At 38.0% G+C, this 12754-nt stretch overlaps 1 protein-coding gene across 1 annotated transcript in view; it reads left to right on the forward strand.

The window, feature by feature from the left end:
* The window catches only part of COL19A1 (collagen type XIX alpha 1 chain), a 376494-nt gene extending 365616 nt beyond the window's left edge, over positions 1-10878 (forward strand). Inside the window, exons 49-51 of the mRNA XM_049873731.1 lie at positions 1009-1137; positions 10499-10576; positions 10751-10878. Of these exons, the coding sequence (XP_049729688.1) occupies positions 1009-1137; positions 10499-10576; positions 10751-10878 (335 nt within the window). The remainder of the gene's footprint in view (positions 1-1008; positions 1138-10498; positions 10577-10750) is intronic.
* The last annotated feature ends 1876 nt before the right edge of the window (positions 10879-12754 follow it).

Genomic DNA, 12754 nt, shown 5'->3' on the forward strand with positions numbered 1-12754 from the left:
CTATTAATAATGCAGTTTTCTTTAAGGATCTCAAGCATCACGTACTGTATGAGTCATAAGAAATTGCTGCATAAGAAATTACCTCAAAACTTCGGTGGTTTAAAATAAAAAAAATAATTTATTATTGCATATTTTCTGTGGGTCAGGGATTCAAAGGGTGGCTTAGTTGGATGGTTCTGGCTCAGGATCTCCAATGTGATTGCAATTAGGATTTGAGCCAGGGCTGCAGTCATCTGACAGCTTGAATGGGACTGAAAGATCCACTTCTAAGTTCATTCATATGGCTATTGGCAGGTAGCCTCAGTTCCTCATCATGTCGGCCTCTCCACAGGACTTCTTGAGGGTCCTTGTGACATGCCAGCTGGCTTTCCCCAGAGTAAGCAATCCAAGGGAGAGAACAAACAGGAAGCCACAGTGCCTTTTATGACCTAGTCTCTCAAGTTGCATACTGTTAATTCTGCTTTTATTTTCTATTCAGTAGAAGTGAAAAGCTCAACCCACACTCAAGTAGAGGGAAATTAGGCTCCATTTTTAAAAAGTAGTGCCAAAGAATTTGTGAACATATTTTAAATCATTATGTATACATTCACAACATTGCTGGAAAATGGCCTTAAGTTATTATTAAAACCATCTTTTAAATGTTAATCCAAAAGAATAGCACAGCTAAATTTTTCTCTGCAAGTCACTACCAGAGCTTAAATTGGATTCCGGACTAGTAGTCTGTCTACTGGGTTGGGCTACATCTCTGAAGCACTGAAATTCTCAGACCATCTGATCAACACAGCCCATCTGCATCTATATTCAAACAATTTTGTATATTCAATCTTATTTGACCAATCAAGAAACCTTCTCAGCATTCAGACTAATGGGTAAATTAGATATGTTTAGAATGAAGACCAAATAGTATTTTCATTGAATTTCATGTTAAAAATAAAGGAATCTGAAAAATGTTGATGTAAAAAAATATTTCCTTTACATGATGTATTATTTTTTCTTTCATGAATGAAGAGAGGATGGCTGTGTTTTTATCTCAGCTCAAGCTACCAGCAGCAATGTTGGCTGCTCAAGGTCATGGGAGGCCTGGTCCACCAGGGAAGGATGGGCTACCCGGGCCACCAGGAGACCCTGGACCCCAAGGTAAGTCTTCAAGTATATTTGTTTACCAACCTTTTACCTCTCAGTTTTTATAACAAGCTGGTGGCACAGCGGTTAAGAACTTAGGCTGTTAACCAAGAGGTTGGCAGTTCTAATCCACCAGCCACTCCTTGAAAACCTTATGGGCAGTTCTACTCTGTCCTATAGGGTCGCTATGAGTCATATCAACTCAGCAGCAACGGTTTTTTTTTTTTTATATAACATTTAAAGATGTATATACATACATACATAAATGTATTTTATATAAATAATATATATATTATGATTAATATAGGAGCCCTGGTGGCAACAATGGTTAAGTGCTTGGCTACTAACTGAAAGATTGGTAGTTCAAACCCACCTAGCTGCTTCGCGGGAGAAAGACCTGATGACCTGCTTCCATAAAGGCTACAGACAAGAAAACCCTATGAGGCAGTTCTACCCTGTCACATGGGGTTGCTGTGAGTTGGAATCAACTTGGCAGTACCCCATAACAACAACAACAATTAGTATAGAATGCGTTAATATTTAACATTCTAGAAGTAGATTTTTAACTATTAAAACCCCTTCAAATTTAAAACTGACTGATGATGGCCTGCCAACCTAAACATTTTATTAATAATATTTGTTATAGCAATAACAGTAATAATATATACTTATATATTATTATCTGGGAATTTTAGAGTTGTATATGCCTCTTGCTGTAATTTAGACAGGAAGCATTGTCATTTTAGTATCTTAAAGAAACTGAGGAATAAGGAGTTAAAAGGAGTGATTTTGGTCTAAAATATATTTTAGAGTACTTTTAGGATACTTCTGCTTCTAATAGAGCTTATAGATGGTAACTGAATTTTAAAGAATTCCTCATAATTTCTAAAAGATTTCCAGCCAAACTTTACTTAATTTGGCAAAAATTCTGTCCCATTGATGAGAATTACATAAGAGACATAATCTTGAATATACCTTGACAAAATTAACCTGGTAAGGCCACTTTCTGGAAATATGCTTAGCATCAGCAAAGTAGCCAAATGAACTTTGGCTTAGACGATTCACAATTCTGATCGGGAAAATTAAATCCAATGAGTACATACCACGAAAGATAAGACCAGGGAGCTGTGTTTTCTTGTGTTACCCTGGAGGAGCTCAAGCACACTCCTTGAAAAAATCAAAAGCAGGTTGTATAGAGAAGGAATAAGGACGTTAACACCAAAATTACATAGAAATGTAGCCTAAAATACAATTGATGCAGGGAATTTTTCTTTCACTAGTTCACTTTCCTTTCTACTGTCCCTCTAGAACCTATAGCCTTGTTTTCTATAGGAAGTACCCCCAAGTAATTACTGTACCTTCCGTCATCAGAAAGAGCAACAACTGTTCAGTCCCCAATTACAGTGTCCAGTAGGATCTTGACTTACAATCATGATTGACAAACCTTCAAGTTGTTTATTTCTGAAACAACAACAGTGAAATCACTCTCATTTACCTAAACTAAACAGTACATTCTACATTTCTCTTAGATCAGAGAATTTTGGCAGATAGTTGGAGGAAAAAGCAAAGTATTGAATCAGGTGTAGCCTTCTGTGTGTGCATTGTTGCATAAACGGTTAATTATTATCTTTTATTAGTTGGGTCTGTTCTGATGTGAGAGTATCTGAGACTAGAGCAAAGAACTTGAAAGTCTAGCGGAATATGTATGGTGCCTTAAAACATGAAGAATAAGGATGGTTAACACCAATTGTAGAAAAGCCTCGGCAGATGCTTCCAACAGCTGCAGTATAAAAGGACAAGAAAAAACAATGGAATATGAACCATAACTAACAATGCACAAACACCAGAAGATAAACTAGATAACTCAGAGCTATTAAAAATTAAACACTACGCTCATCAAAAGACTTCACCAAAAGAGTAAAAAGAGATCCTACAGACTGGGTAAAAAAATTGGCTATGACATATCTGATAAGGGTCTAACCTCTAAAATCTGTAAAAATTTCAACACCTCAACGACAAAAATACAAATAACCCAGTTAGAAAATGGACAAAGGATATGAACATACACTTCACCAAAGAAGACATTCAGGCACTTAACAGACACATGAGGAAATGCTCACAGTCACTAACCATTAGAGACATGCACATCAAAACTACAATGAGATACCATCTTACCCTGGCATTATTGGCACTAATCAAAAAAACAGAAATCAACAAAAGTTGGAGAGATTGCAGGGAGATTGAAACTCTTATGCATTACTGGTGGGAATGTAAAATAGTACAACCACTATAGAAAACAATATGGTGACTCCTTTAAAAGCTAGAAATAGAAATACCACACAATCCAGCAAATGCACTCCTAGGAATATATCCTAGAGAAATAAGAGCCGTCACACAAATAGTCATATGCACCCCCATGTTTATTGCAGCATTATTCACAATAGCAAAAAGATGTAAACTAACTAAGTGCCCATCAACAGATGAACAGATAAACAAATTATGGTACATACACAACAGTAAAGAACAATGATGAATCCATAAAACATCTGACAACACAGATTGATCTGGAGGGCATTATGTTGAGTGAAATAAGTCAATCACAAAAGGACAAATATTGTATGAGACCACTATTATAAAAACTCAAGAAAAGGTTTACACACAGAAAAAGAAAAATTCTTTGATTTTTATGAGGGAAGGGAGGGGTGGGGAGAGGAAATCACTAGATAGTAGACAAGTGTTAACTTTAGTGAAGGGAAAGACAACACACAATATAGGGGTAAGTCAGCACAACTTGATCAAGGCAGTCATAGAAGCTTCCTAGACACATCGAAACACTTTGAGGAATTGAGTTACTGGGCTGAGTGCTGGGGACCATGGTCTCGGAGGACATCTAGGTCAATTGGCATAACATAGTTCATAAAGAAAATGTTCTACATCCTATTTTGGTGAGTAGCATCAGAAATGGTTACTGCAGTAGCATCTGAAGTCTTAGATGTGAGTGGCAATCTAAGATATATCTACTGGTAGCATTCTGTCTGGAGCAAAGGGGAATGAAAAAAAACCAAAGGCGTAAGGAAAATACTAGCCCAAAGGACTAACGGACCACATGAACCGCAGCCTCTACCAGCCTGAGCCCAGAAAAGCTAGATGGTGCCCAGCTACCACCACCAATGGCTCTGACAGGGATCACAATAGAGGGTCCCGGACAGAGCAGGAGAAAAATGTAGAACAAAATTCAAATTCACAAAAAATGACCAGACTTACTAGTCTGACAGAAACTGGAGGAAAACCTGAGACTGTGGCCCTGGACACCCTGCTAACTTAGAACTAAAGCCACTCCTGAAGTCTGTTTTTCAGCCAAAGATTAGACAGGCCTATAAAACAAACATTAACACATGTGAGGAACGTGCTTCTTAGTTCAATCAAGCATATGAGACCAAATGGGCAACACCTACCTAAAAGCAAAGACGAGAAGACAGGAAGGGAAGGAGAAAATGTATAAATAGACATGGGGAACCTGGGGTGAGAAGGGGGAGGGTGCTGACACATTGTGGGAATTGCAACCAGTGTCACAAAACAAACTATAAATTCTTGAATGAGAAACTAATTTGCACTGTAAACTTTCACCTAGCACACAGTAAATTTTTTTAAAAAAACGGAGAATTGGGATTATCAAGAAAAACAATTCTGAAACTGGAATCACACAACTGGAGTCCATCGAGTCACATTTCCACATGAAGACCTGTCTCCAGACCTTACAGATTTAGGGAAGGCCCATCTGGAAGGCTCTCAGTCAAAGGAAATCCTAAATCCATAGTATTAGTAGAGACAAGGCTTCTATTCACCACTGGACTTACCTCCCCTTTTGTAAAGGATTTCTATGGGTTTTATCTGCTGCTCTGTCTAGGAGTTATTATAGACTGCTTCTCTTCCTCATCGGGCATTTGGATGCAATTCTCAAAATGAAAGACTTCTCTACAAGATTTCCAAAAAAGATTTTTTAATTGTTAAAAGTTTTGTCCTATCACAGAGTTTCTGACAGCAGGCATAATCTGAAATACAATTTAGCAGGTACCTCCTCCACCTTTACATGAGATTTCCTTTTCAGAATTTGTTAAATTTGCCAGAAAAGCAGCAGAAAAACAAATCTTGTAAGAAGGGGGATTGATTTTTATGGGATATTTTCTGGAAGTCATACTGTGCTGATAATCCTGTCTATCTAAAGCCGCATACAGATCTTACTGAAAAAAAAAAAAGAAAACGAGAGGCAGCTATTTAATTTTTGGGTGCCTTTCCAGGGATACACAAAGAATTGAAGAGTTTTTCTCCAGTAGATCCAGAGATATGATGTATTCATAAGATGAAATTATGAATGTAACTTCAGAGTTTTTCTGTGTGTAAAAGTTTTCTCAAAAAGTAAAGATAAAAAAATGCATATAAAACCACTACCCTAGTGACCTTGCAGACCTCAGACGCTGTTGGTCAAATGAGGCCCATTCATGACACACCATGGTAGAGTTTGAGAAAGGTTTGAAATGACAGTCACAGCACCAAGGAAAGGAAATGTGAGTACTGAGTATGACGTTGTGTGCTCTGCCCACTCACTATTCGCTTAGATGGCGGCTCTTCTGAAATGTCTAAAAGAAATACTCTTTTTCTAAAGTTTTTCAGGAAAGAAACCCATTTCATTTAAAGTTAAGTGGTCTGGTTTGAAATACACTCTGTAGAAACCAGAAAAAACAAATCCATTGCCTTTGAGTCGATTCTGACTCATGGTGAACCCATGTGTTACAGAGTACAACTGCACCATAGCGTTTTCTTTGCTGTAATCATTACAGATGCAGGTCACCAGGCCTTTCTTCTGCAGTGCTGCTGGGTGGGTTCAAACTGCCAACCTTTAGGTTAGTAGTCAAGCACAAACTATACCCCCCAAGGACCTGTTATACTCTAGAAATGAGTCCCTTGTTACCTGTCTTTAGAAAAAAACAAAGATTAAAAAGTATGTCATAAAGTTTCCTGTGCTTATTCTGAATAGCAGGAGATGTGAGGAGGGCAATTAAAAACAAAAGTTGACATGAGACAGTCAGAAGTATACCTTCCATGTTGAAAGAGGGAGGTGCGCTCCTACTAAGATCCTGGTAATGAAAATGTGTGAATCCAACAGTGGGATGCAGACCTCAAATTCTCGTAAAAAGACCAGACTTAATGGTCTGACTGAGACTAGAGGGACCCTGGAGGTCATGGTCCCTGGGCCCTCTGTTAGCCCAAGATGGAACCATTCCCAAAGCCAACTCTTCAGACAGGGGTTGGACTAGACTATAAGGGAGATAGTGATACTGGTGAGGAGTGAGCTTCTGGACTCAAGTAGACACATGAGATTATGTGGGCAGCTCCTGTCTGGGCGCGAGGTGAGAAGGAAGAGGAGGACAGGAGTTGGTTGAATGGACACGGGGAATACAGAGAGGAGAGGAGGAGTGTGCTGCCTCATCAGGGAGAGAGCAACCAGGAGTACATAGCAATGTGTGTGTAAGTTTTTGTATGAGAGGCTGACTTGATTTGCAAACTTTCATTTAAAGCACAATAGATAAATGAATTAATTTTAAAAAAAGAAAATGTGTGGATCCTCTTTCGGCACCCTGATCTTCTTGAAGTGAGCGTAAAGATCATTCTGACTGAGTTGGGTTACCACATTTGCATTTTTCCCACATTCTTGAAGTGTGATTTTTAGTATCTTGTCTTAAATTCAAAAGCATTTAGAGGCAGTTTTGGATATTTACTAGCCCATGGGGTTCTGGTTATTACTGTCCCACTGAGCATTGAGAAGAGAACTTTCCTTGGTGTTCCTTCTTTGCCCCTGGCCCACAGTGCGGGGCCTGACTGCTTGCGCTCCATGAGTAAATGACAATGTGCCACATTAGGCTCAAAGAGGCATGACCCAGATGGGCTCCCTTATACAAATATAAGAGGTAAATTTGTCTATCTGACCTTGTCCTCTTGGATGAGTTTCATGGGAGAGGACTTTATTTAAACATTTTCCAAATACAGGTGATTCCCTATGCCCATCAATACCCCAAGGAGTAGGTCCGACACTTGAAAGCTTTATCCATTTAGGAAAGAACCCCACACAGTGAGTGGATGTGGGGCCTAGTAGGAAAAATGGGTAAACCCATTCCATATACCTTCCATCAGTTCTAAAAGGACACTATTGCGAGTGGTGGTTCCTATTTTTTAACTTACAAATAACCTCTGTTATTTGTAAGCCCGTAGAGTAGTTTATCCAAATGGTGTAGATTTTGCCTTTCAAATTTGTTTTCATTTGGGACATTTGGAAATGTGAGGGGTTGTGAGTGTGTGTCAAAGTGACAGAAGGGCACTGTTGTGAATTAGTGGGCCACAGCCAGCAGCCCAAACAGCTTGTAACGAGTGAGCCAGTACACACATGAAGAATTGTTCCCTCTCCAAATGCCACTAGCAACGCCGTTTCTAGGTTCGTGTGTCCAGCGTGCATATACATGCATAGATTTCAGACTTTGGAAATAAATCTCTGGAGTTGAAATTGAAATATTCCTACTGAAAATAAGTACAGTCTACCACCTGAAAACGACACCAACATCAAGATTCATCAATGATTAGTACCTCTAGATGCTTTAGTTTGGACATTGCTCGTTTTATTTCTTTTGGCCCACATCAGGTACAATGATATCATACTCTCATCCTGTATACTTATAATCTATGGAAATGCGTGCGTTTACAAGCCATGTTTGTTTGCACATAGACCAGCCTTTACCAAATTTCAAGAGAGACCTACTGTAAGAAGTGAAAAGCTTAGTCCTAGAAAATGGGAAAGCTCTTATTGAATTTATTAACATTCCTATCTGAAGTTTTTTTTATGAGGCAATTGTAAAATAAAACCCTATGGCTTTGTAGTGGCCTTCATAATGAATGAGCTTGGGCCCTTATTAGGAAATTTAAAAATAGAAAATTCTCTTATGTTTGTTGAATTCAAAGATTTACCTATAAATAGCAAGTAGTTATTATACTAATGAACTCACAAAGTTATACAAATAAATAGTTACATTTGATAGGTGGGGTGTAAACCTTACCCTATTATACAAATATACAAATCACCATTTCATGCTTTGTGATGTCATATGCACCGAAATTCATGTGAAATAATAAATTTTTGCATTATATTAAAACCTGGAGCTGAATTTTAATTTGTAGGTTTTAGCAGATATATTTCTTTATTTGGAATTGTGTTACTCTTATTAATCCTCTTGTTAATTGAAAGTTTATATATCTTTAGCTGTTGTTTCTTTCTTCCTCATTTTTTTAGCCTATGATCTAAGTACTTACTGAGATAGCTTGAAAGTCAGCTTTACAATCTTTCTGTTGTATATTAGTGAGGCCTGGGTTGAACTGTCAGATATACTTCATGCAGCATGTACAGTTTTACTCCAGAAAATAAAATGGATTTAGAAAAGCACTTTCAGATGACTCTCAATACAAGCATTTTTCTTTGTTGTTTATGTTTGTTAAGTGAAAGTCACTAAGATAAGGAAAAAAAATGGGGAAATATTTTAAATTTGAATATATATCAACTTAGAACATTGTGTTACATGTTCAAGCCACTGTTCTTCCTAGGATCGAGGACTGTATTGAACACCTGTAAGCTAGTTTTCAGATATAAATGTGTGACGGTTTCCTGCTGAATCTATTTCCATTATGCACTTCAAAATATTTCCTCAAAGTGTGTCTTTATTTCCACTGTTTTCATATTTGTGATCTGGTCATACCTCCAAAGAAAAGAATTAAGTGTGTGGTGATTACGTTGCTAATGTTACATGGGTAATAATAGGTACACTGTATAAAAAAACTGAGAATGGTAACCTAAAAACCCCAAAGCTGATGTCAAATCCTTGGCAATTATGGGAAATAGTTTGACATACATACTGTTCATTAGATTTTCCTCTTCCTATCATGTTCTGTTGTAAAAAACATTTATGAACAGACACAATTTATGGCCATCTGTTTCTACTGAGTTGCTCACCTACTCATATCCTTGCTGCATGTCTGCATGATTCTGCATGACTGCTCTGTTCATTGGGACTAGGAGCAATCTTTAATCTTAAAGTATGAAAGAGTTGAAAATGAATACTCTATTTACCATCACTGTGAAACTTTTCTAGCCCCAGAACCCTTTCTTCAAACAAAGCCTTACACAGATGCCCAACATATAAGATACAGATACAGTGTTTCATGCATTTTTAAACTGGAAATGAGGGCCCCCAGAGGCATAAATTACTCTGTCCTGCATAAATTACTCTGTCCTATTCTAGCTCAGGAAACCCTCTTGGTGTAGTGGTTAAGAGCTCGGCTGCTAACCAGAAGGTCTGCAGTTTGAATCCACCAGGTGCTCCTTGGAAACCCTATAGGGCAGTTCTACCCTGTTCTATAGGGTCACGATGAGTTGGAATCAACTCAATGGCAATGGGTTTGGTGTTTTTTTTTTTTTTAATTCTAGCTCACAAGACAACAAGTATATTCAGTCAGAACTGAATTCTGGTTCAATCAGAATGATTTTATCTTCACATATACCCAGATCTCAGACTTAATTCAGTTTGCTTAACTCGATGAAGTTAAATCGATGAAGTGAGTTTGGAGTGATTCCCTTAATCTCCTATCATTGTTTCTAACATTGTCGAAGCTCCTGGTCCTTTGGAGTTATGAACAAACATGCGAAAACGTAAGGTTACTGTTTTTACTTTACTTAAAAAGAATATAACGTTATAGTTGGTAATTTGAACAAAGACCTGATTTGTCCTCTCCTGACTCTTGAGCTGGGTGGACTTACATATACTCACATTCTTGCTGTCTTTTGCTAGAATCACAAGTTTTTGTTCCTTTCTTTCCATTTAATTCTAAGACTGAGGTCCAGATTCTTATTATCATATTATCTTGTCCTTGTATTAAGCAGGACTTTCTCAATATTCTTCTTTGATTTAGCCTATACCTAGTCTCCAGTCAGTATTCATGTTGAAGAGGGCTCACACGCAGCTTGTCGTAGCTATTTGAAAGAGGGTATGAGTAGTTAATTTCATTTTCAGTGCCAAATATCTCACTATCAAGAAAGAGTTTGACTAGTTATAACTTTTTATAGTTGTTGCATATTTTTAAGATCCTTGTTGCCTTATTGCACTTAAACTGATATATAAGTTTAAGGTATGGTTAAAGCAAAATGCCTAGCTAATATACTATTTATGTTAACTAAGGAATTACATAAATACCGTACACTAAGAAGATGATTCTTGCATATACTGCGTTCCCATAGAACACTGTTACTTTTTATATCTCTCTATTTATATATCTCATTTAGGCTACCGGGGACAGAAGGGTGAAAGAGGTGAACCTGGAATTGGGCTGCCAGGGAGCCCTGGTCTTCCTGGGACTTCAGGTAATAGTGATATTACCTTCACAACACAAGCAAGCCTCTAAAAATGGGAGCCACCCCTTTTCCCTTTGGCTCTTATGTGTTGCTTCAGGTCAAGTAAGAATGATCCGTGTTGGTTGGAGTAAGAAAGGGAACGTCATGTGGTCTGCCTTTTGATGGAGTATTTTATTTCATTAGCCCCAGGTGTGCCAGGCTCACCAGGTGCTCCAGGTCCTCAGGGCCCCCCAGGCCCTAGTGGAAGATGTAACCCAGAAGATTGCCTCTATCCTGTGTCTCATGCCCGGCAGCGGACAGGTGGAAAATGAACAGCACACCTGAGGAAGACTTGGTTCCTGGTTTTGCCTCCTTGCCATTGGAGCTATCTTAATACTGGCAAACCCTCATAATATGTGGGCTTTTTTTTTTTTTTTGGTGTAGGCCAGACATTAAAACAACAACAGTAATTGCAATATCAGCATTTTTAAATTTTTCCCAAATTCATTCCATATGTTTTGCTTTACTTCAATTTTTATTCAGAATTTTGTATGAAATATGCAAGCAAGTCTTAATCATTAGCTCTTCTTCGAGAGGAAATTACATCTTTTGATTTAGTAGACTGATGATGACGTACATTTTGTAGTCTCATCAACATGTGTTTAGCCTTTGGTTTCTGAATTTTAAAGTTTCGGATTTTCTCGAAGTTTTCTTGGCGTTTAAATTTACTATCATTGCTAAAAGCTTCATCAACTTTTTCAAATAGTTCACTGCTCTTGTTGAATGGTTTTGACTACTTTATATAGCTTAAGAATTTTTATACCATCCTACATCCATCCTACTCATACAGAGAAACAGGCAATAAGAACTTCACTTTACAACTTATGTTTGGGAAAAATCACATGAGGCTGTGTCATCAGGGAGCAAAAAAAAACAAACTCATCATTGCCAACTACTGAAATGATATTGTCTGCATGATAATCTCAATTCCAAGCAGCCACCAATGGCGTGAATATGGACTGCATGAAAATAAAGGAACAAATCCTGATTGTATGAGCACATGTTCCATAAGAAAAGTCTTAACACTCCGTGGCCCCTACACTGAGTTTCTCATTTGAGAAACAGAAAGCTGTTTCCCCTAAGAGATGTTTGGTGGGAAAAAGCACCAAGCTGTCATTGGTACTCTTGAAACTTCAATGGCCTACCAAGGTCTTCGGGACCTTGTAGCCATTATCCTTCTGGCCTCATTACTCTAAAAGTTTAAGACAAAAACTGGCCATGAGAAAAAGGATAGGATTTGTAGCAACTGGGAAATAAACACCTTGCCCTAGAAGATGAACGTGTGGTGTCAGCACTTACGTACCAAGAAGGTGACACCCAGAAGTTCTAAAGGAGAATGATATCTCTGCTGAAGCTGCAACAAGAGGGCATCGAAGGAAAGCCATGGGACCGAACATTCAACTAGCATTCAGACCAAAGAGTTAACAGTAATACCTGGGAGAAGCAACTGGTGCTGCAAAGACCATGTCCTCTGAAATTAAATGAAAATATAATAATCGCCATCCAAATTTCTAAATAGTTTTTTTATTGCCTAGCTCTACCTTATTTTGTGGAGCCGTTGCTTGAAAACAACTGGTTTTCTAGGATTTTGGACACAAGGATGTTGCTGAAATCTAGGTGGTGGTCCCAGGCATGCTGTGGCAGCCTCTGCTGTCACGCCTCTTCAAGGAGCAGCCAGATTCCAATTTGGCTAAAGCAGGACAAGATGATTACTTTCGTCTATTAATTGAAAACTGGTGTGTAAAGGCAAGCCCACTGAAATTGGAAAAAGCTGTGAATGGAGTTGCATCTTGGGAGCATGCCTAAATTAAGGCAGTGTTTGTTCAAATGCACCCATAACTTGAACTGGTTTTCATTATAGGTGAATCAACTGCTGGTCAGGCGTAGTCTACATGGTTGTGCATACCTATAACCTTTTAGTTAGTTTGTATTGATTTATGCTGTTTTTTTCCCCCCAACTCCAAGTTTATTTATTTTCTTTTCCAAGTTTATTTATTTTAAGTGTTTTTAACTCTAAATCAATTTTCTTTCTTTCCTGTGCAATACCTACAATGGTGCTGTGTTTTAAACTTACACAATTGGAATATACATATGTGCATTTCTTAGCAGAATGATAATTTATCCCAAAAAAGTGGACATAGATCTAAA

This window comes from Elephas maximus, chromosome 1 (assembly GCF_024166365.1).
Source record: "Elephas maximus indicus isolate mEleMax1 chromosome 1, mEleMax1 primary haplotype, whole genome shotgun sequence".
Classification (NCBI taxonomy): Eukaryota; Metazoa; Chordata; class Mammalia; order Proboscidea; family Elephantidae; genus Elephas; species Elephas maximus.